Below are 23,931 nucleotides of genomic sequence, written 5' to 3' on the forward strand. Positions count from 1 at the left end.
ATCCTAATATTTTATATAACTAAAAAGAATCGAGAGAGCGAGAGCGAGAAGGAGAGAGAGAGAGAGAGAGAGAGAGAGAGAGAGAGAGAGAGAGAGAGAGAAGAGAAGAGAAGAGAAGAGAGGGACACAGGGGTTCCACCTCCCAGGGGAAGGTATACTGATTCTCAACGTACATTATAACTTTCTATTTTTGTGCCAGATACTTTTGGGAAGGGCTCTGTTTGTTCTAGAAATATTCTATTCATTTTATTTCTCTCATCTCAGGATCATAAAGTCGTAGATAAGTGGAATAGGAAGGGTCCTAGAGGTCATGTAATTTGGTGTCACGCTTGGTATAGTAGGTACTTTTGTGATACCTCCAAGGGTCACCCTGCTTCACTGCAGCTTGCAAATTCCCACAACAGAGTCTCATCTTGTATAATAGCTTTAGTTGTTGTAAAAATTGTTGTTCGTGCTGAGCAATAATGAATCTACTTATAATTTCTGCCTACTGACTCCTGTGTGCAGAATACGTCTACCAGAATTGTATGTGAGTTTTAGAATTGTGTAACTGGAAAGAAACCTCAAGATATTTCTTTATCTAGCCTTCCTAAGTTCTGGGAAATGATCAGATATGCAATTCAAAACAGCTTTTATCTATTTGATCACTATTTCCGCACATATTTATTTAGCCTGTACTATTTTTCCAGTATTAGCATAGGGGCTGGGATATGTTGAGCAGGACAATGAATTTGAAATCTTACATTCTTATGCACAAGTATTTGATTATTCTCTTTAGAAGAATCACAAAAAAATGGAAATCTTTTCTCCTTTATTCTGCCTGCATTTTAAAGAAATTGATAGTTCTGTGTATCTAACTACATTCCCCCCAATTTCATTCACAAGCTTTATTTACCCCATTTTGTTTGTTTAAAAAATGGTTTTTCTTGTTATTATTATTGTTTTAGTATTTGGAAACCCTCTCACTAAAAGCAATGTTCAAAGTAATTAATTCAGTTCTTAGTCTTCTTTTCCCCAAGTAAGCTGTCTAAAATTTATAAAACCTGTTTCTACGACAATTTGTTTTTTACTTTAAATCACAGTGATGGAAATTGAACATAGTATTTAGGATCTGGCTAAAAGATTATTTCTTTTCTTATACATGTAACCTATCTGTAACCATGTACCAGACTCAGACTGGTTTAATTAGCACTCACAGGAATACCATGGTCAGAAAATATTTAACTTGTGATTCACAATGACACCAGTTCCTTTTGGGCTTGAACTTATCATTTCATTAGTTAATCTTCTCCTTTCCTCATCTGAAGTGCTTTATTTTCCTATTAAGCATTCTGCTTTAAATTGACCCTAGCTTATTAAGTGACTTCCAAATCTATATTCTGCAATTATGATCAGGAATCCAGATCCATCCATCAAATGTCTTCTTGACATGTCACATATGGAAACCCCCAAAAGAATCTAAATTTTGACAAGGAACAGAACAGAAACAAATAGATAAATAAAAAGTGTTGCTTCTTCTGCATTTCCATCAATTGCTTAACACCGTAATCAATGTTTTCTATGATATTTTTCTATTGCTTATGCATCCAAGATACATTCCATCACCAAATCATATTAACATCACTTCTAAAACTATCCTAAGTCTTTCATCTAACCCCCATCTTTTACTTGGTCTTTTATAATTTCCAAAGCTTACTCCCAGCCCCAAATCATCTCTTTGGGTCTGATTCTTTTTTTTTTTTTAATTTTTTAATTGGTTGTTCAAAACATTACATAGTTCTTTTTTTTTTAGAGAGAGAGAGAGAGAGAGAGAGAGAGAGAGAGAGAGAGAATTTTTTAATATTTATTTTTTTAGTTCTCGGTGGACACGACATCTTTGTTGGTATGTGGTGCTGAGGATCGAACCTGGGCCGCACGCATGCCAGGCGAGCGCGCTACCGCTTGAGCCACATCCCCAGCCCTACATAGTTCTTGATATATCATATTTCACACTTTGATTCAAGTGGGTTATGAACTCCCATTTTTACCCCGTATACAGATTGCAGAATCACATCAGTTACACATCCACTGTTTTACATATTGCTATACTAGTGTCTGTTGTATTCTGCTGCCTTTCCTATCCTCTACTATCCCCCCTCCCCTCCCCTCCCCTCCCCTCCCCTCCCCTCCCATCTTCTCTCTCTACCCCATCTACTGTAATTCATTTCTCCCCCTTGTTTTTTTTTCCCCTTTCCCCTCACTTCCTCTTGTATGTAATTTTGTATAACCCTGAGGGTCTCCTTCCATTTCCAAGCAATTTCCCTTCTCTCTCCCTTTCCCTCCCACCTCTCATCCCTGTTTAATGTTAGTCATCTTCTCATGCTCTTCTTCCCTACTCTGTTCTTAGTTACTCTCCTTATATCAAAGAAGACATTTGGCATTTGTTTTTTAGGGATTGGCTAGCTTCACTTAGCATAATCTGCTCTAATGCCATCCATTTCCCTCCAAATATAATTTTGTCATTTTTTAATGCAGAGCAATACTCCATTGTGTATAAATGCCACATTTTTTTATCCATTCGTCTATTGAAGGGCATCTAGGTTGCTTCCACAGTCTTGCTATTGTGAATTGTGCTGCTATGAACATCGATGTAGCAGTGTCCCTGTAGCATGCTCTTTTTAGGTCTTTAGGGAATAGACCCAGAAGGGGAATAGCTGGGTCAAATGGTGGTTCCATTCCCAGCTTTCCAAGAAATCTTCATACTGCTTTCCAAATTGGTTGCACCAATTTGCAGTCCCACCAACAATGTACAAGTGTACCCTTTTCCCCACATCCTCGCCAGCACTTGTTGTTGTTTGACTTCATAATGGCTGCCAATCTTACTGGAGTGAGATGGTATCTTAGCGTGGTTTTGATTTGCATTTCTCTGACTGCTAGAGATGGTGAGCATTTTTTCATGTACTTGTTGATTGATTGTATGTCCTCCTCTGAGAAGTGTCTGTTCATGTCCTTGGCCCATTTGTTGATTGGGTTATTTGTTATCTTATTGTCTAATTTTTTGAGTTCTTTATATACTCTGGATATTAGGGCTCTAGCTGAAGTGTGAGGAGTAAAGATTTGTTCCCATGATGTAGGCTCCCTTTTTACCTCTCTTATTGTTTATTTTGCTGAGAAAAAACTTTTTAGTTTGAGCAAGTCCCATTTGTTGATTCTAGATATTAACTCTTGTGCTATGGGTGTCCTATTGAGGAATTTGGAGCCCGACCCCACAGTATATAGGTCGTAGCCAACTTTTTCTTCTATCAGATGCCTTGTCTCTGATTTCTCTTATATTTGTTTTTGTCTTTTCAAACTAGAATGTAAGTTTCATTGCAGCAAGGGATTCTCCTTTCTTGTTCCTTCTACCCCGAGAATTAATGCCACTCTCAGGTCAGGAACATAGTAGGCATATAAATGCTTGAGAATTCAAGTTCATTTTATTTGGATTCTTTAGTCTTGTATATGCTATTTGGAGGTCAACTGGAATTTTATTCCTGTCTCCTGGAGTATTGGCAATCGTACTGATTTCAATTTCACCTATAAACCTAGTGAGGAATTCCCGATTTCTTTAGCTTGGTCATTAATGAGCTATTGACCTGAGGAGGAGAATATGGATCCCTTGGGAATATCATTCAAAATAGTTAGCTCAGATCATTTTTAAAGTCCTAGTAAGAAAAAGAATAGCACTCACAAATGGCAGACCAACCAGACCCAAATAGCAATAACCAAGAGATTGTTCTAGAACATGTATTGATACATTTATTAAACACGTATTTTGGGAAGTTTCTTTAAGGCTCTTTGTTTGTTTCTTAGTAACTGCCTTAGCTTGAGATAGTCACGTTTTAGAAACTGATTATCTCAGAGGGTCACCTTATAGTACCATCCGGAGCTTTCATGTGGACCATTGACCACAAAGGCAACAGGATTCATTCCTCATCCTGGTTCTGGAGGTCTGTCCACTTGCTTGTGCTTATTGTCATCCCTGAACTTTGGTGACATAGCTACCTTTCCTATCTTGACTTTGGCATGTCTCAACATCTCTTAGGCATCTGCTGGTCCCATTATTCCCTCTGGCCTAGGAGTCTGTAACTTCCATGTGGACCCCTTTCCAATAGAGGCTCTAGTCCTACAATTTCTCTCCCTAGGAACTCCTAGCTTGATACTAGATGGCTCTGATGGGCCCTCATTGTCTACTTAGTGGTGTCTTCTCCTCATTGTATAGTACAAAGATGTCTGTCAATGCCCTCTAATAAGGACAGTGGGTTAAAGGACTCTCCTTCCCTGGGATACTGCAGCTTCCTCTGCTAATGCTAATAAATGACCTTTATCACTAAGAAGACTATGAGAATGAGACTAGGAGAAAGGCCTTGTAGCTTCTGCAACAAAACCCTAAACTAATACTTCCATATCTCCTGTACTTACAGATATATTTAACTAGTTAGTGGCCATGATATATGCTGAAACAACTATGGTTATTTTAGGGACCAATGGGGTATATAGCAAGATGGGCAAAATTCTATTTCCAATCATGCTTTTGTTTTCACTTTTAAAACAAGGAGAAACCCGTTTCTATGAAAAGCAATTCAGATCTTCCCAACTTTTGTTATACAACCTTAAATGTTTACTTAGCCTTCAGCTTATTTTTAAAAAGGTTGAAATGACCAAACCCTTAAAATTGAAGACAGATGCTGACAATTTAGGAACTCATAAAGGCTTTTATGGTAGTCTGCTTTTCATTTATGGTCATGGATCCAGGTATAGCATAAATGCAAAAATTGTTCTCTGAGAGATTTGTTGCCCTATGTTACCCTAGCTGGGTAAAGAGATTGACTTTTTAAAATCTATATATTAGGAAAGAGAAGGCAGAGTCAAACAGAGAGATAGTTGAAACTGGACTGAGAAATTGGCTCCTACAGTTTCTGGATGCTTGCCCAAGTCATACTTGAAAAAGTGATTGAATGGATTACAAGAGGTCCCTTCATCATTCTTTACTTTTTTCATTCATTTATTCATTTACCACTGATATAGTAACAACTATGGCCAGGTATTCTGCTAAGTATTAAGAATATAAAAATCAACCATATGGTCCTTGACCTCAAACATCTTCTATTTTAGCAGGAGTCATATTTTCTAAAAAAAAAAAAAAAAAAATATATATATATATATATATATATATATATATATATATATATATATAAAGGCTTGTAATAAAGATCCACATGTGATGTTACAGGGCTATTCAATGAATAAAACATGCATACTCCCTGAGGAGTCTGAACCCTGAGGTCTGTAATCCTGAACTGAGAGGGTCAAGATCAGGTAGGAAGTCACTGCTCAGGACTGCAACAGGAGAAGCCCTATTTGTGATAGGAACGTCGAGGAGGGATTCCAAACCCTGAAGTGTGGAGTTGGAGAAGGATTAAGAATCAGACAGGACAAGAAGGATTACAGAAGTTGAAGAAAGCAAAGCTTCACTGGCAAAGAAGAGGTGCCTGGAAAAGCTTCTCGGAGGAGGCAGTCTTTGGGCTGTGTCCCCTCGTTAAATCAAGGGGCAGAGAGATACTGGGTGCTCTCAAGAAAGGGAAGGAAGCAAGTACCAGCGTTGCTCTAGTTTCCTGCACTGGCTCATCCTTTAAAGAGGGGAGTTCCACGTCCACCAGGGATCAGATCTTCCCTCCTGCCCCTGGGTGCAAGATGGAGCAGTTTTGCTCAGAACACCTCAGATACTCAGTAACTGTCCCTAAAAGTCCCCTAAAGTGACATTGGGGAGGGGAAATCATCCCAACATCCATTCGGAACAAGTAGGAAATTGCTTTTTTAAAAAGTTTGATCTGAAAGACACACTCCCCCCTTCTCATAGGGTGCACCCCGCACTACTCAATTTATCTGTGTCAGAAACTCGGAGGGTGAATGGATTGTGCTGTGAATTGAACCTCAGGTTTCATTCTGAGCACTTGAAACGTGACATTCCTCCACCAAGCCCTCCTGCTTGGGCTGTGTTTTTCAATTCTAATGTGTTGAAATATTTCTGCAGCTCTGGTGCTGTCTTTCCCTGGGCCAGGAAATGCAGCTTTGATCAAATCTCCTAATAATATGGGGAGATGCTGAAGATTAATTCCTATTGATGATCCAAACTGCCAGACAGCGAGATAGAGAAGAAAATTTAATAACTTCAAAAATGGTTGGCAAAGAGCGTGGCTTTATTTCCAGCTGACTCTTCCCTGCATTTGTTTCCACCCCAGGGTGAGTTTTGACGAGGGCCACTCCTGGGACAAGTATAGCTTCACTTTGCTTCCTCTCTTCGTGGATGGGGCTCTGGTGGAGGCCGGAGTAGAGACCCACATCATGACGTGAGTATCTCTTTTGCTGATGGAACAGAGGCCCGGGACCTGGGTTCTCCTTCTACTGGTGCCTCCGAGTTTTTCTGGGAACCCTTCACCAAAGTTTTTCATCTGTAGGTCAAAGTTTCCTCATCTATAAAATGGAAGTATTTACATTTACACCACCCCAACTCAAAAGCAACCAACAGAATTCAATAGTCAAGGTTTCTATGGAATTTAAAATATCGGAACACATACTCATTTATTCCAACCCAAGAAAGCAGAAATTTAAATCATTGGATATGCCTTTTCTCTTTCTTTTTTTTTTTATTGGTTGTTCAAAACATTACAAAGCTCATGACATATCATCTTCCATACATTTGATTCAAGTGGGTTATGAACTCGATTTTTTACCCCAAATACAAGTTGCGGAATCACATCGGTTACACATCCATATTTTTCTCTTTCCAAAGCGGTCTAGAAAGAGGCAGGGGTGTAGGAATTGGAGGAATAGAGCAGTCAACAAACCGTAATCAGGGACTGCTTCAAGAGAAACTTCCAGAGTCTCATCTCTCCCACAAACACACACACACACACACACACACACACACACACAAACACACACACATACACACCCCACACACATTTCTTGTTGCTGTACTTCATATTAATTTGCTGAAAAAAGATTTTGCACACTGTTTTAAAATGAAAGTAGAGGATTGGGATATAAGCCTTAAAGCTATAAGAATCCCTAGAGTACTTTCTGAATATTAAAGAAAATAATAACAATTTTCTACTGTTTTTTTAAATGTATATAAAATATTAACAATGCTTCAAAAATCGATAAAAAATTTGATGTTTATGTGTGTAGGGGTGGGTGATTTTGGTAATTATTCTCCAGCCAGTACTGCTCATAAATGCCCATGTCTCAGTTAACTGAAATACCTTACATCTTCAAAGGTAGCCTGTTAAGCAGGATTGGGGAGCATTTACTCTTTTGTGGGGTTGGAATGTATATTAGTTAGTTTTCCATTGCTATAAAAAATGCTTGAGATGATTAACTTAAAAAGATAAAGGGTTTGTTCTGGCTCATGGTTTCAGAAGTTTCAGTCCATGGTCAGTTGGCCCTATCACTTTGGGCCTATGGCAAAGTAGTACATCATGGAAGCCAGAAAACAAAGACAGTATAAAGATGGGATGTAGTTCCACAATTTCCTCTGAGAGTACACCTCAGAAACCCAACTTTCCATCATGAGGCTCCACTTCTTTAAGGTTTTACCACCTTCTTTAGGCCTTTGAGGGACACTTTGCATCCAATCAGTAGCAAGAAGAATTAAGTAGAAGAATTAAGAGCATGTGTCTGTGCTGGGTAAAGTACGGTCTTCTAATTCTAAGGTACACTGCTTTTCAAACTTTTATACTTGTGGATTTCTCTGTAGTTGGAGTGAGTCTTTTCCCAACACTGATAGACTTCAAGGAACTTCAATGGGGACAAATAGCTAGTTGCTGTGCTCTGCCTTTCACAGGGTGATCAGATGTGGAAAATCCTCTCTAACTATGCATTCTGATTAGATCTTGTAGTCTGGCCCCAGACTAGACAACTTTGCCATGCTCCACGCATCTTTATCCATCCTTACCTCCAGAAGGTAAACTGGCCGCTCCTCTGCACTTTCGGATTTAGAAAAAGGACCCAGACATGATAAAAAATGGAGATGGTACAGGAACTAGGGGAAAACAAAAGAGACAGATTAAAACTTGCAGGATCTCAGTATTGGGACTATGGGAGCTGGGTTAGGCTACTGTGTTGTCCCATGGCTGTGGAATGCCTGTCTAGTAGCTCACTTGGCAGGACCTCCACTTCTTCATTTGTAAACCCAAATCTCCTCCTTCTTAATAAAATGTTGCTATTCTAAAAATATCTACCTTATTTGGAAATTCAGCAGAAGCACTGCAAAGGAGTCTGGTGTCTATAGAATTTATATAGGGTCTTTCAAAAGAGTCTGCGGATTCCCGGTATATTGCTATTGAAAAATATTCATAACAGAAAAATTGGGAGAGTCCAAAGAACAACTTTAGAGTTTCTTGGGACAGGCACCATAAGGAGTGATTTTAAATTCTCTTAATTCTTTCTGAATTTTCCACTTGCTAGTGAAGTCTTTTCTCCATCTCCAAGGGCAATGACCTATGTCTTTAAAAGACTTAACACTTATGTATCAGCATCTATTTTGTGTTAGGCACTGGGCTGGACCCCAGTACTCTAGTCAGAGATTGAAAGATAAGATGTCAAACCTCATAAAGAGCTGGTACAGTCTACCCTACCCAATAATGAAGCGAATTATTTTGCCTTGGGTCACAGAATACTCTGCCAAGAGATTCAAATTTTTCTTATGAATTCCAGGAAGTGAATAGAATACTAGGAACCATACCATCTTTTCCATGAGATTCTCTGTCCATGAGCTGAATTTTTCTAATTATTTCCCACCCTTCACATATTCACTATACACAAGAGGAAAAGCTTCTACCTTTCTAGGATTTTCTCTGATATGGCCACTAAAGTCATCCATACCTGATGACTCTAGATGTGAACTGATAGTATATGGTAGGACTTTTCTATTCACATCTGCTGTCAAACATCAGTGAGGATATCCCCTATAATGTGTTGCTCAGAAGGTAAGTATATGAGTTCAGTTTTGCCCAGTAATTTCTTTTAATCTCTTAAACCCCCAAACAGAATTAGCTCACAATCTAAATTTCCAATTAATGTTCCCATGTTAACAAAATAGGTTCTGTTGTTAAGCTGTTAAATTATTTTTTCTAATTTAGGGTCAACAACATGGTAGGAAAGTTTTGCTCTAAGTTTTGTTTTAAATAGTATTTAAAATGGAGAATATTATGAATGTGTAGGGTCTAAAGGTTCATCATTTGTTGGCTATACACCAACCATATGTAGCATTGATTAAAGTCCTCGATGTTCAAAGATGGTATTGTAGTATAAATTTTATTTCTGAATTACAAATAAGTTGGTAAATTTGTAGATAACATATAGTGTGTGTGCAAAGTGTATGTATATATAGACATATATACACATATTTGCTTATCTATACATACACACATGTACATGCACACACATGAAAATAGATACAATAGAGTTAGAAACTTCTAGATTCTAGGTTCCTTGCAATATCTTTGTATAGTTACATGATAACAGGAGAGTTTTTAGTGGTGTCTGCTGTATGCCAGGTACTGTTCCAGATGGATTAACCAGAAAGGAACCCCTTCCCTTGGGAATCTGTATGCTACTACATTAGATAAACCTAGGGAGCAAATTATTTTGCCTTGGGTCCCAGAATACTCTGCCAAGAGATTCAGATTTTTCTTATGAATTCCAGGAAGTGAATAGAATACTAGGAACCATACCATCTTTTCCATGAGATTCTCTGTCCATGAGCTGACTTTTTCAAATTATTTCCCATCCTTCACTTATTCATTATACATAAGAGGAAAATCTTCTACCTTTCTAGGATTTTCTCTGATATGGCCACTAAAGAGTTTTAATTATTGAGTTCTGAATTCTAAAAGGTAGATGCAAGAAGTTTTTAGAAATTCAAGAGGCACATATATTCAAGCCAGATATAGGTGCCTGAACCATCCAAACCTGACATGGCCCTAGAATCGTGGGCAATGGTCCCAACATCAGCCATGCCCAATTTACCAAAGAGACTTCCTAGGCTGCCTCCTTCTTCCCCTCATCTCAGAGCCTGATTTACTCTGCATTCTCTTGTGTGAGCCAACTTGAACTCATTGCATGCTTCTGTTGGGCATTACTCTGAACAATACTACATGTACACTAATCTCTGCTTGACCTGGCATTCCCTGGAAAGTTTAAGGCCATGGTTTAAAATCTGTTTTCATCTAATCTTAAATGGTAATAATTTTTTTCTCAGCTTCATATGGAGTTTAGCTGGCCACATGAGTATGAGGGAGATTGACCTCAGGGCCAACCCATTTATTGAAGAGATGAGATAGCACTTCAGTTTCCCTTTCCTTCCCACTAGAACTCACAAGAGCTTGGCAGAACTTCTGTACCTCCTCTATCTTGCTTATAGAGATACTCTAAAGAATACAGTATAATTATTTTAGGTAAGGGTTCAGGGGTCGGGGGAAGAGAGATTTGCCTTTTTATGAAATTAAGATGAGTCTTGGAAGCATTCATCAAAACAAATATAAACAATTTATTTTACTTGTGTTTCATTTTTATTAAATCAGACTTTTTCTTGTATGAAAACAAGAGTTTTGTGGGGACTCCAGACAACCAGAAAGATGACCTCTGGAAAGGTTACCAAGAGACAATTTCTATCTGCATTCTAGACTTGAAAGGATTTTAAGCCTAAGTAGCCAACTAGGGTTGACCAGTGTTTTTCTTTTGAAGCAGGGATTCAAGAAAGCATACGTATTTCTTAGGTGCTATGAGAAAAGGGAGTCTATGTGAGGACATGGAGGCTTAGCATTGCCATTGAACTGAGAACTCATTAATAAAGTGGGATATTTGAATTAAGTGAATTTACTGTTACTCATAATTTTCTCTTGGGCTTAGCTGTGACCAGGGGAAAATGGGACCACAGTAAAGTCCTATTATCTTATCTTGTCACCTTGATTTGAAGAGTAATATTTATTAGTTCATTCATTTAAAACTATGTCATGAGCTTCTTAAATGCATCAGACCTTGCTAGATCATTATAGGTACTGAAGAGGCAAATACAATTATTTCCCTTTAAGGAGCCCTCAGACTTAAGTGGAGGGTTGCTACATAGGGAAACAGTACCCGTCAAGAAGCCCTCCTTCCACAGTCAGGAGATGACAGAAGGAAGTGAGGACTTCATACATGCAGCAGGTGACAATTGAGTTTGGAAATTTCAAGAGGAGAAAAACCAAATAATAGACAATAAAATATAGCTTCCAAGAAAACAGAGATTTTTTGACAGTTTATTCACTAATAGAAAATCTTCCCCAAAAAAGTGACTGGCACATAGTAAGTCAGTAGGAGGGATGGAAGGATTTCAAGACAAAGGAAAGAACACAAAGGCAAGAGAACCCAGGGGCACTTAATCACTGAGCCACATCTCCAACTCTTTTTTTTAATTTATTTTTTATTCACTTTAATCCATTATAGATGACAGCAGAAAGCTTTTTGATTAATTGTACACAAATGGGGCACAATTTTTTACTTCTTTGGTTGTACATGAAGTAGAGCCACACCATTTGTGCAATCATACATGTCGCAACTCTTTTTTATTTTGAGACAGGGTCTCACTAAGTTGCTGAGGCTAGCTTTGAACTTTCAGTCCTCATGCCTTTAAGAGCCCCTCCCACACACTTTTATTCACCCTTATGACAGACAGAGGCATACATGTGTACATTATATCCAGCTATACTCACATAGAGGTTTAAGTTCCCCCAAAGGGAAGATCTTTTTGTTTCTTATCTGTTGAATGCTACATATTTACCAAGCTTGTGTTAACACAGAATTTGACAGCATACATGTATTGGATGAAGGAATAATTAAATTAATAAGTAATGATCTTGTGAATTCTAAGAATAATATCTGTTTCATGATTTTCATTTATGCTCTGGCTCATAGCTCCAGCATTTTAGGAAATTGATTCTAGATCCACAGAGATTCTAAAGTGCGATGATCAGAATCCAATAGTTGCAAGTTATGAGGAGAGGAGAAAGGATGCAGGATTGCAGTTCACAATCAGAGTATCAGAGAAAAGGGTATCTCTGTGCAGAGGTGTGAACATAGAAGTTATAAAGCATGGGAGCAGAATGCTATGTGGGCACAGAAGGATAGCTATAGAATGAGGATCCTTCTGGGAATGCTTTCTAATTTCCTCCTCCTGCCACACAAAACAAAATCTGTCCAGCATTTCACTGTAGCTGTGCAGAGGGATATACATGGGAGAGACAGTGCCCAGCTTGGAGGTCTGATATTTGCTTGCTTTTATTGCTCTTTTTTTTTTTAACAGTCTTTTCAAATGTTATTATTTCAAGGTCTCCTTGGTAACCTTGAGAGGAACCATCTAGTGTAGCCTAATTCACAATGAAATGTGACCTTTCTTATTACTTAAAGCTAAGGACAATGCTGGATGATTGACAAGCCAGAGAGCCTATTGTGAGTCTCAGACTGTGGCTCTTCAACTGATGAACTGCCTGTGGCTGCAGAGGATTTGGGCCCCTTTGGTCCACTATTTCTTGAAATGTTGTTTGTACCCAAAGTAGCTCTTTAAGTAGAGGGTTTTGTTGTTGTTGTTGTTGTTGTTGTTGTTCATTTTGCTTAACTCAGATGTAGAATCCAATGTAAAACCACTTTCCTACATCCTCAAAGTTGTGTTAACAATACTTTCCTAATATGCAATTTTCAAATCAATTGCTTGAGATTTATCTGATCCTTTACAAGAGTCATAGATAAACCAGGTAGCTTCCTAGAGGAAAAAAAATCCAGAAGCAAGGACAGCTTTCCTTAAAAAAGCAGATAACTTTGAGGAGTGAGCAACAAAATCTCTTAGGAGAGCTCAATCTGATCTGCAGAAAACCAGGGAAGATTTTACAGTTTGTGTCCTTTCATCCTCTTCTAAAGCCAAGAAGATTCTCAAACTTGATTTCCTTGGAATCTCCCATTAACCCTGCAAGCTACATAGGATTATCACCATTGGGAAGGTGAAGATGCCAAGACTCAGAGAAATTAAATGTTCAGCCTGCATGTTTAGAAGGAGGCAAGATAAGAGCAAGAAATGTGAGCGAAAATTTAAGGGAAGGTTCTAGAATCCTCCAAAGTTTGTTCAATAAAGAACCATGAAGGAATGTAGGGAAAGAACAGCAGGATATTTTTTAATCCCCTATGTACTATTGAGTGCCCACTGGGTACATGACCACAGAATCACATAGTCACAACAGACCCATCCCAGGATTGCAGTTCACAATCTGAAAAAATATGATAAAGACATGAAAGAAATAGGGAAGAATTAAATGGTAAGATATGGAACAAATTATAGCTGCCATTGGATATGAAAGAAGTGATTAAGGACATAATAGCTAATAGGGGTATAGTGGTTATACAGAGAAGAGGGAAAGAGGTCATTCCAGGTGGATGGCACAGTGTGGGAGAATGGATGGTGGTAATGTGCCTGGCCTGGAGAGAAGAGAGTGAGAGTGGGCAAGGCTGGGGATGCCTTCAGCAAATTGGACAGAGCAATTGTCTTACTGGCTCCCTTTATAAATCCCATTCTAATTGGCATAAATCTCTGATCCATTGCTCCACAAGCAGAACTAATAGTCAAAGTGAAGAGGCGAGATAACATTTTGTCTAGAAAATTATGCAAACCCCAAAGCTGCAGAGGTTTCTAAAAACAAAAAGAAAAAAAAAGTGAAGACCTTCTTTTCACTTAAGAGACTGTGACCATGTGCTTAGCAGGGAGCATCCTTTTAAGTTCAGCCTCAGCACAACCCAGAGTCCCAGCCTAAGCTCAAATGCATTGTTTAGCTTCTAGTAACTGCATCCGATAAAGTCGTTGGAAATGAACCAGAGCTGCTTCCATTGATCTGTTTTTCAATTTTCTGTTGTTTGCTGGAAGAGCCTGATTTTACTTTGCCCAAAGTAAGTCATTTGAGTAATCGGCAAATCCAGTGGAACTCCAAAGTCATCGCCTCCCGGGCTGACTGCCTGATTCATAACTTTCTGCTTGTCATCAAGTTTGCTCTGCACTCAAGACACACTCTCATTTGCACCAAGGAACCTGAAAGTAAAACACACGTGCTCAGAGGGCCTTTTGGACGATGCTGGGATATACTGAGGCAGGGGCAGGTGGGGGGTGCTGGTCACAACCTGGAAGGAAAAGCTTATTTTGACCAACAGATCATGCTGTAGGCTCAGGAATTGGGTGGTGCCATAGCTGAGATGATGAGTTTTGGAAGTCCAGTCTCCATGTCAGCACTCAGCTAACCACTCACCATCTATGTGACTTTAGTTACCTTGCTTAAGCTCCCTCTAAGCTCCAGATTACTCACCTGGATGAAGAGATAAAAATGAAGCATTGATGGGCATTAGAGATGTTTTTATTCTCCAAGGTCCAGTCATCAAGAAATTGGCCACCTGCAGGGAAGAATTTTGGCCAACTAGAGCAGGAGCCAGAAAACTGTCTGTAAAGGTCCATACAGTGATTTTAGGCTTTTCTGGCCACAGGGTTTCCACTGCAACCACTCAGCCATCCTAATCAAGGGTGTGAAAGCCAAAGACAATATAGACCAATGAACGCCTGTGCATTCCAATAATTTTTTTTTAAGAGAGAGAGAGAGAGAGAGAGAGAGAGAGAGAGAGAGAGAGAGAGAGAGAATTTTTTAATATTTATTTTTCAGTTTTCGGTGGACATAACATCTTTATTTTAGTTTTATGTAGTGCTGAGGATCGAACCCAGCGCCCTGCGCATGCCAGGCGAGCGCGTTACCACTTGAGCCACATCCCCAGCCCCCCAATAAAATTTTATTATGGGTATAAATTCAAATTTTATGCAGTTTTCACATGTCAGAGAATCCAGGTCTTCATTTGCTTTTTCTCTCTATTTAAAATTTAAAGACAATTATTATCTTGTGGGCCATCTGAAACAGGTAGAGCTTCAGACTTGGTCCCTGGCTTGGAATTTGACCCTGAACAAAAGTGTGCACAGGACTTAATCCTTCACAGCTATATTACGAATGTCACCTGGGTTTTGGATGGAGTTTCTACACTGCCCCAACCTATGAATTACCTCTCCAATTGCATGCCCTTGTGAAATATTTTTCATGATATGGCTTAGATGTTTCCTCATTTTTTAAAAGTTTTACTGGGGCATAAATAACATACAAATATCACTGACTAGAATGTCCCCTGAGTTCATCAGTGTGGTCGTAAGTGGTACATTTAATTCTTTTTTAAGTCTCTTCATTTTTTATCCAAATTCCACATCCAAAAAAATCTCACCTCTTTTAGGAAGCCCTCCTCAGTGATTTCTTATTCATTTCCTTTTATTGAGTTCCTTCCGTGAGCCATATTGTTTGACTCACAAATCTATTTAATTTGGTCTGCACTTTTTCCCATGAATCAAAATTGCACAATCAGAAATGCCTGATAGCATAAAACCCAAATGCCTATGCACCCCAACAATTTTCTGGAGCCACATGGAACCCATTATAAACTGAGCATGTTATTTTCTGCTCCACTCTTCACCTGATATACACATGTTCATTCCAGATGTTGCAGTTCACTCTTTGTTCATCAGAGGGGCACTCCTGCCTCTGGTAAGAATTTTGAAGTTTTCAGTTCCCCAATTTAGATTTCATATCCATAGTTTTATAACCATTTTATTTTCTTACAGTTTGGCATTTAAAAATACAGAGAAGTACAGAGAATGTCATCAGTACCTGGGTACCCACTATCTGAAATTAATAAAAATTTACACACTTTCATTTTGGATTCAGATTTTTAAATGAAATATATAGGGCATCTAAGACAGAGCTGATCTTCTCATTACTGTCCATCTCAAACCCATTCCCCTAACTCTTTTCACAGAGCCTTTTGAAATAGATATTGACTCTATTAGTATTTAGTCATTCATACACATACATGTGATATTGCTTTCCGTTTTGTTTTTGTTTTGGTACTGGAAATTGAACCCAGAGGTGCTTTACCACTGCCCTACATCCCTGGTCTTTTTATTTTTTATTTTGAGACAGGTTCTTGCTATGTTGTTTAGGACTTCACTAAATTGCTGAGGCTAGCCTTACACTTGCAATACTCTTGCCTCAGCCTCTCGAGTCACTGGGATTACAGGTGTGCTCCACCACACCTTGTGTTGCATTGTATTTTTTTTGAAATGTATAATTTATTTAAATTGTGTCCTTCTTTTACATGCTTCTTTAACTCAATATCTAACTTGGGACATATTCATTTGGTCCAGGCACTTTTAGTGCTACATGGCCTTCTGTCATGAAATGAACAAGCACAATTTATTTATCCGTTCTCTAGAATTTCAATAGGTATTTAGGTTATTTCTAGTTTTAAACTATTACCACAGTTTTATCTTATCTTTGAATGTGCCTCTAGCTAAATACATGGAAGTTCTATGAACTTCATACCTGAAAATGGAATTTTGGAGTCATGATGAATTAGCACTATCACCAATAAAGCATTGTTTAAAAAAAACAGCAATAATGCAATAATAATTCTTGCACTGTTTTCTAATTCTTTATTTATCAGCCATCTTTGCAGTTAAGGTGTGAGGTCCTCTTATGGTTTCTATGAGCCAGAATGTTCACAGCTATGCCTTCTCCTCCTCCACAGCACTGAACATGATTGTGCTTGTGAGTAACTGGTGCTCAGCAGATGCGTGGTGTGAGTAATGCTACTGGATTGGACTGCAGGCTATTTAAGAACAGGTGCTGATTTTTACACTTTTTCTTTTTCTTTCTTGACTCAGGATTTGTCACAAGAAGAGGGAAAATGTGATGGCATTATAAGGACATAGGGAAAGCATGGGGTCCCTTCCCCTCCATCTCTTATACTATCTTTTTAGTTTTTTTTTTTTTTTTGCCTTTGTTCCTCTTTTAAATCTCATCTCAAAATCCATCTTCTCCCTCAATTCCATCTTGGAGGTTCTCCTTCCTCACTCAATCCCCAGCTTGTCTTCTAGAGGTTTAGAGACCACATTTTCTGATTCACCACAATAAACTTTAAACTTTAAAACCCATTAATAGGACTTTGTTATTTTTGAGAAAAGAATTGACATTGTTTGGCATGAAAATGACTTCTGTAAATTCATTTTTAAAAAGTCAGCTTTCTTTTGTCTCTTCACTTCCACTAATTTTAATCTCTTTCTCTATCTTTCTTTTGCTCTCCTACTTTCCCTATGTTTATTTTCAAACCTTTTGTAACCCCTACTTCTTTCCACCTCTTACCATTCACCGTGTCTTGCAACTAACACCAGCTCCACTTGCAGGATTCTTGCTGTTGATCCCCTGTCTATTTCTATTAACATCTAGCTCATATCTTGCCTTTGCTCGGTGCAATTTCTATGGTGGCCACTGACCTCTTTTACTGCTAATCCCATTACTCCCTAATGGGAAAACAATCAGTTGGTATGGATGCCCACCAGTAGCCAGGGATGTGGCCTGAATTTCTAGAGACCAACCACTGCTGTCTGCCGATGGCTGGACTTGCCAGAACACTGGTCTTTCTGCTTTGATTTGAAATCTATTCTTAGCAGATTCCTCCATGGAAACAGGGATCAGGGTGCAAGGTTGCAGGGGGCTTCTTGAGGCAGAGGCAAGAGGAGGCCTGGGGTGCCAGGCCTTTCAGAGGGAATCGAACTCTTGCAGGAACATTAAATAGAGGACTTGGGAGTTGCTATTACAAGAACTTTTATTATTTCTCTATTTGACAATGTGTACTGATAGCTAGCTACAGAACAGGCAGTGTTGTAAGAGTTCTAGAAGCTGGCTGGGGCATGAACAAATAGCCAAGATCTCTATTGAGAGGAGGTTTGTATTCCAAAAGCCTTTTCCGTCCATTGTGGAGGGAAAATCAGTTTTTTAAGAGGTTTATTTCAGCTCTAGTGTTTAATTCTTTAGTTTGTTATCTGTTCTTTAATTCGATTCTGAACATTCATAATGGTGGTGGGTGTGTATGTATATGTGCATAGGAGAGAGAGAGAAAGTTGTGGAGATAGATCTTTAGATATTGCCTAGAGTTCAGGGTGCCTCTAACCCCCAAGGTTCTAATCCTGGTTGAAGTTTCTGATTATCATCTCATATGAGAGAGAATAACACTGTAATGAATGGAAAGGAATATCACAGACTATTAAAAACAGTACTTCATTTATAGATTTTTTTTGTTGTTTTCAAATTATTTATAATGAGAATTCATTCCTTTTATAATAAGCAAAATGAAAATCATTTATCAAAATGTACACATAAAAAAATCATCTTCCTGATTAAAAAAAAATCAAGGGAGGGTCTGCGTGTAAATTTGTGCTGGGGGTTGTGTGGGTCACACTTACTCCACCTTTGAGCTTGTGACCTAGCAGAAGAGAGTCTTGCTATCCACCATCACTTCCCAGCGGTAACCAGTGCCCTGAGTATCTTAATACTACATCATTTCAGATAAACATACTACTGGAAGCTATGAAAGATAAGAATGGGAAATGGGCAAATCCTACTCACAAAATAAAAAAGTGAAGAAAATTGCTAGATAGTGACTTCTGATGAAGCAGCACTCTCAATAATTTCTTCAAGGTCAGGTGGTTAATTTATACTGCATTTGTAAGTTATTGTGTATTTTAAAAATTAATGAAAGATTTAATTATGGCAGGGTTGCCTGTGACCTTTTGTGAAATGACTTCATCATAAATCTGCAGGCATTTCAGAACTGTTTTCCAGGATTCTAATAATTTGCTCTCAAATTAATGTTATCCAGCCCGTGAAGGAGTTGAGGTTGGGTAAAAGGATTGCGTTGGAATTGTGGTTTCCTAGCAATGGCTCATTTGGAGTCCTGGATGGAGGTATCAGAGAAGATGGTGTGTGACTCCCCTGAATGCACAGCAGGTTTAAGTATTTACTTAGAGGAATGAGAAATATATCCAGTGTGTCAATAGGGAGAAATTGCATGTAGCCAGACTAGGTCATTGCAGAGTAGTTGATTTAGGGCACATTTATCTATATGTGAATGTGATGTGACACCTGAACCAATGGCAGAACTCCCCTTCCTTCCTGGACACCACAGAGGTTCTCCTTTATTTGTAAATCAAGTCTATGCCTACCCCCAAGCTTGCTGGCAACCGGCAACGCCCAAGTTCAATTCCATCGCTCTTGTGACTTTCCCTGACCTCAGAAGCTCATGGAGAACAGCTAAGCTATCTCTGTGGGAGCAGATTCTTTCCACAGAAAGCTGACTATTATCATGGTCTGTGCATTCTGATGATTAACTTGCTCCAATAAAGTGAGGAGAAAGACCAGGCAGTGCAGAGGAATGTCCCATTTACAGCACATCAAAGGAGATCCTCTGTCTCAGAAGAGACTGATAGCCTACAGCTGTACTTCCAGGGTGGCAGGCTAGAATTTAGAAAACTCAGGGGACCCTGTGGTCACTGGAGTTTAGAAGGAAAGCAAGTAAAATCTGGAAAGGAGGTCTTGGCTGAAGCCCTCCCTAGTTTACAGCAGCACTGGATGAGATCATTACTGTGTATCTCAAGCAAGCAAGTATTCATGGGGCATGTGGCACTCTGTGACTCAACCTGCAACATGAACAAGTTCCCCCTGAAAAGCTGTCAGCATGGATGAAAACTGGGTGTCAGGAAACTTGGGTTCTAGTGCTTTGTGTTCTTGAGCACTGCACTCACTATTTTATCTGGACCTTGGTTTATAGCTAGCATATGAAGGAATTAGGCCAAATCTCATCCCTAAAGACCCTTCCAGCACTAAGTCTTTATAATCCTGTTTGTTCTCTCTCATGCCATAGGGATTCCTGACTGTAGACCAAGCCACAAAGACTGTTCAGGGTCAAACGCATACCTCTCCACATAGTAGATGCTGTAGACCTTGAGACAAATAGGACATAATTGGAACATTCTGGTTATAACTTCTCCCCATATTTCTCTTTTCTTCCTTCAGTTTCATATATTTCATGTTGTTTTTTGCTAATTTTGTCCAAACAGGCTATATAGAGCTGGAGGTAAGAGAACTGCTTATGTCTGAGCCTCAGTAACAAACTGTGTGTTCAAATGATTGCAAATGAATCTTGAAACACTTAGAAAGGACTATGAGGCTTGCTGAAAGCATAGGGCTGCCAATTTTGTTAGAACAGTGGCCACAGATGCCTCTATTTGACTCATGACTTCCTCATTTCCTTGCTGTGCCACCTTGTTGGATGCATCATTTAACTTCTTTAGCTTCAGTTTCCTCTCCTGTTAAATGGGAACAATAAAAGAAATAATGATAATAAGTGAAAACTGTGCGAAATGATTAGCATGCTCTCAGAGTTCAATAAGTTCTCCCTGATATGGGTATTATTAATTAATATTGTCTTATTTGATTAGCTTCTACCGAGTGCCCATCTTTGGCAAAGTCTTGTAGCAGAAATCATGGGAGTACAAAAACATTCTCACCGTCCTAAAATTCTCAGGCATCTGGCAAAATATACAAAGTAAATAATTATAATTAAGTACTGTTAGGTACCAATACTAATAGTTTAAAAGTACAGACTTTCTGATTTATGCTAGATATACAGTACATTTTAACCTCAGAACTGTGTTGAACACTGTCATTATCCTCATTTTGAATGTGAGAAAACTGATGTCTTAATACCTTTGAGGAATTCTCCAGGGATCCACATCCTGGGCTGATGTGAACACCCTTGTGCTTCCCTACTCCATTCCACACCTTTGAGACGATGACTATATGCTGTTTATGTGCTGCTTCCATAAGTTGTGAACTCCCATGATTGTTTACTCTAGCAAAGAGGGTAGGACACCAGAACATCACGTGAGTTTTGATACGCACTTGCTACCAGTCCTACCCCAAATACCGATAAAGTGCTGTGGAAATTCAGAGGAGTGAGTATTTTCTTCCCAAGAAGGAAATAAAGCAAGGAAGATGGAAGATAGTGGAGGACAAAACAGAAAATGTTACCATTTGAATTACAATTAGAAGGAAAATTACTTAAGAAGACCGAATAATTTCAAAACCTGTTTTGTAATTATGTCATATGCAAACTTTCACAAACACAAGGAGAAATGGAATATTTGCAATCAGGAAAATATGTTAATAAACCTCAATTAGAAACCAATAGATTAAGTAGTCACAAAGTTAGTATGATTTTTGGATGTGAATAACATTATTAGAAAGCTTCATTTAAAGGTCTTACATAGAACCCTCCACATAACAACCAAGAATAAATGTTCTTTCCAAGCAAACATTTAATATTTTTTAAGATTAACCATCCATTATGCCATATATAAAGTCTAAACTACTTTTGGAAGACTGATATCACTAAGGCTATGTTCTCTCTATGCATTGCAATTAAATAAAATATTTTAAATTAAAGAATCATAAGGAAAGTAAATATAAATATGTATGTTTGGAAACAAAAGCATGAGTTATTTAGGAGTAGTTTAGTTTCTTAAAGAGGCAATCATAATGGTCAACTGTGAAATATTTCAGTTGGAAAGGTTTCCTTCTGCCCCTTTCTTCCCCAGCCATGTACTGTCTATTATTTGAGGCTTGTGGGATGAGTAGGAGTTGGATAAGACAAGGTGTGTGGAAAGCCATGCCAAACAGAGGAAAGGCAGAACCTGGAAATCATGCTTCTGTTATTGTAACTCAATGGAATTTTGTTTTAACTTAAAGTTGTGAGAGATGATACAACACACAGAGGGAAATGAAGGCTAATTTAGGGAGCTCACATTCAAAGTTCTTTACATGATATTCGTGACTAGGTCTTGTGACAGTTCAGGAACAAGAGAAGACACCTTGGATGTTTCAACACAGTGGTTGAAGTTGCAGAAATGAATAAGAATGGTGACCATTTTCATTATCGAGGCATGGAAAGAGGTCCTAATGCAGTTGGGCAATTCAGTGGAGGCATTTGAGAAAGAAGAAAGTCTGAAAGAAGCTGACAGAGTCAGCTTTGGCCTTGCTTTGCTTCTGAAGATGTTATTTGGGCAGATTACAATGGGAGGTGGTGGCTGGAAAAGTTCAAGATGCAGGTGCAGTCACTGAGGAAGGAAAAGGGAATGTCCTGGTGTCAAGTTGTGACAACCTAATCTTGTCTTAGTTGAGTTCAGTCAAAAGTTCCTTCCAAAGTCATTCTGCAGCAAAGTCCACCTAATTTGTCTCCCAAGAATTGTTTATTCTTCCTTTTTGATATTTATAGTAGCTTCCTGGAAATGACTCTTTGTCCTTTCCCTTCTTAAAGGATCATGGTCAACCATATTTCTTTGAAGCTTCTTTCAGCTTTCATAGCTATCTGTAAAGCTGGTATAACTTGGGGTAGGAAAAAGAATCAAGTGACCGGGGTGGCGGGGGAGTTAGGTGACCCAGAGCTTTGCTCCTAGAAGGAGGTAAACATCTTTACAGAGCCTACTTCTCTAATTACATTTAGGGTGGCATTGTTTCCACCTAAATTATAGCAATTATATACCGAGATCCCATTTGAAATCATTTAATTAATGAGTAGCTAACCCTTTCTGTGGATGGAATTCTAATGAAGTCTTTTATTTTTGTGAGCCACCTCCCTCCCTCAAATTAATCACTCTCTTTCCAGAAAGACTTACTCAGGTCTGAATAGTGGATTAGAGGTGTGTTCTTTAGCATCCCAGGAAATCACATTTGTCTATGGAAATCCTAGCACAGTCCAGGATGACAAGGGACAGAGCTGCTGCTTTTCCTCACCCACCGCCCCTCGAGATTGCTTTTAGATTTCTAAACACCCTTCTTGCCACGTTCTTTAAGCCCCCCCGCCAAAGGCACATAAATCCATTACCCCAATTTTGGAAGAAGTGAATTCTTGTGTTAGATCAAGTCTCTGTATTAATCAACTCAGACCTATATTGACTGAGCATCTGTTATATGAAAGAAGTGCCCATGGAGAAAAAGATGAGTGACTGGGATACATAAGTCCTTTGTGTGGAGGGTCGCCATAAAATAGTTAACTTGTACCCCTGAAGGTAGACACGGGGAATAAAAGAAAATAAACCTAGAAGTTGTTTTTCTAAAAGGGCCATTTTCTGCATCTCATTTTTTTAGCATATTTCACTGATTATAAAGTACCTTTTTCAGAAAACTAAAGGCTTGAGGGAAGTAATTTGTTCAAGGTCACCTAACTAATTTCGTGGCAGAGGAGAAATAGGAGAAGCCAAACCTTCTGCTTTCCTGTATAGTTCTTGCCACTATGTCCAGACCACCTGCACATTAAACAACAACACAGACCACAAGAGGACTATGTGTGACCAGAGTCACATTAGCAGTGTAGACACTTAGCACTGGAGGAATTTTAAAAAAACAAAAGAAAGAGAGAGATGGCTTCGTAGGTATGTAGAATCCAAGAAGATGAATCTGAAGTGGAGACAAAGACTCTCATGAAAAAAATCCATGGGCAAAAGTAAAAGGAAAAAGGAAAACAGAAGTAATAAATTCTAATTGATTTTTTTTTCCTGAAAATCCATATAGTGAGAAATGACTTAGAGAATTCATTTATTTTGTTCCTGTGGTTAGGAGTTACTTCCTCTGAGAAACCAAAGGGTAGGCTACCTATTTCCAGGCAGCAGTCATCTATGTTGATGAATGAGGTGTTCACTTTCTCCAAGGCTTAAGAGGGAGATACCTCTCTCTGTGTCTGTCTCTGTCTCTCTTCACACACACACACACACACTCCACACACACACACACACACACTCCACACACACTCACTAGCGCACTGGGGGTTATTAAGTACTTTGAAAAGGGATTTCAGCCAAATCTATTGAAAGTCTTTGATGAGAAAAGGATTGGATGGGCCTGCAGGGATTCCAAC

The 23,931-nt window shown here is 38.8% G+C and overlaps 1 protein-coding gene across 1 annotated transcript in view; it reads left to right on the forward strand.

Annotated features, from left to right (window-relative positions):
• Positions 1 to 23,931, forward strand: part of SORCS3 (sortilin related VPS10 domain containing receptor 3) — a gene marked incomplete at both ends in the record, with an annotated part of 577,733 nt that overhangs the window by 493,789 nt on the left and 60,013 nt on the right. Inside the window, one exon of the mRNA XM_081268651.1 lies at positions 6,261 to 6,368. Within this exon, the coding sequence (XP_081124777.1) occupies positions 6,261 to 6,368 (108 nt within the window). The remainder of the gene's footprint in view (positions 1 to 6,260; positions 6,369 to 23,931) is intronic.

This window comes from Spermophilus citellus (genome assembly GCF_964194105.1).
Source record: "Spermophilus citellus genome assembly, chromosome: 15".
Taxonomy (NCBI): domain Eukaryota; kingdom Metazoa; phylum Chordata; class Mammalia; order Rodentia; family Sciuridae; genus Spermophilus; species Spermophilus citellus.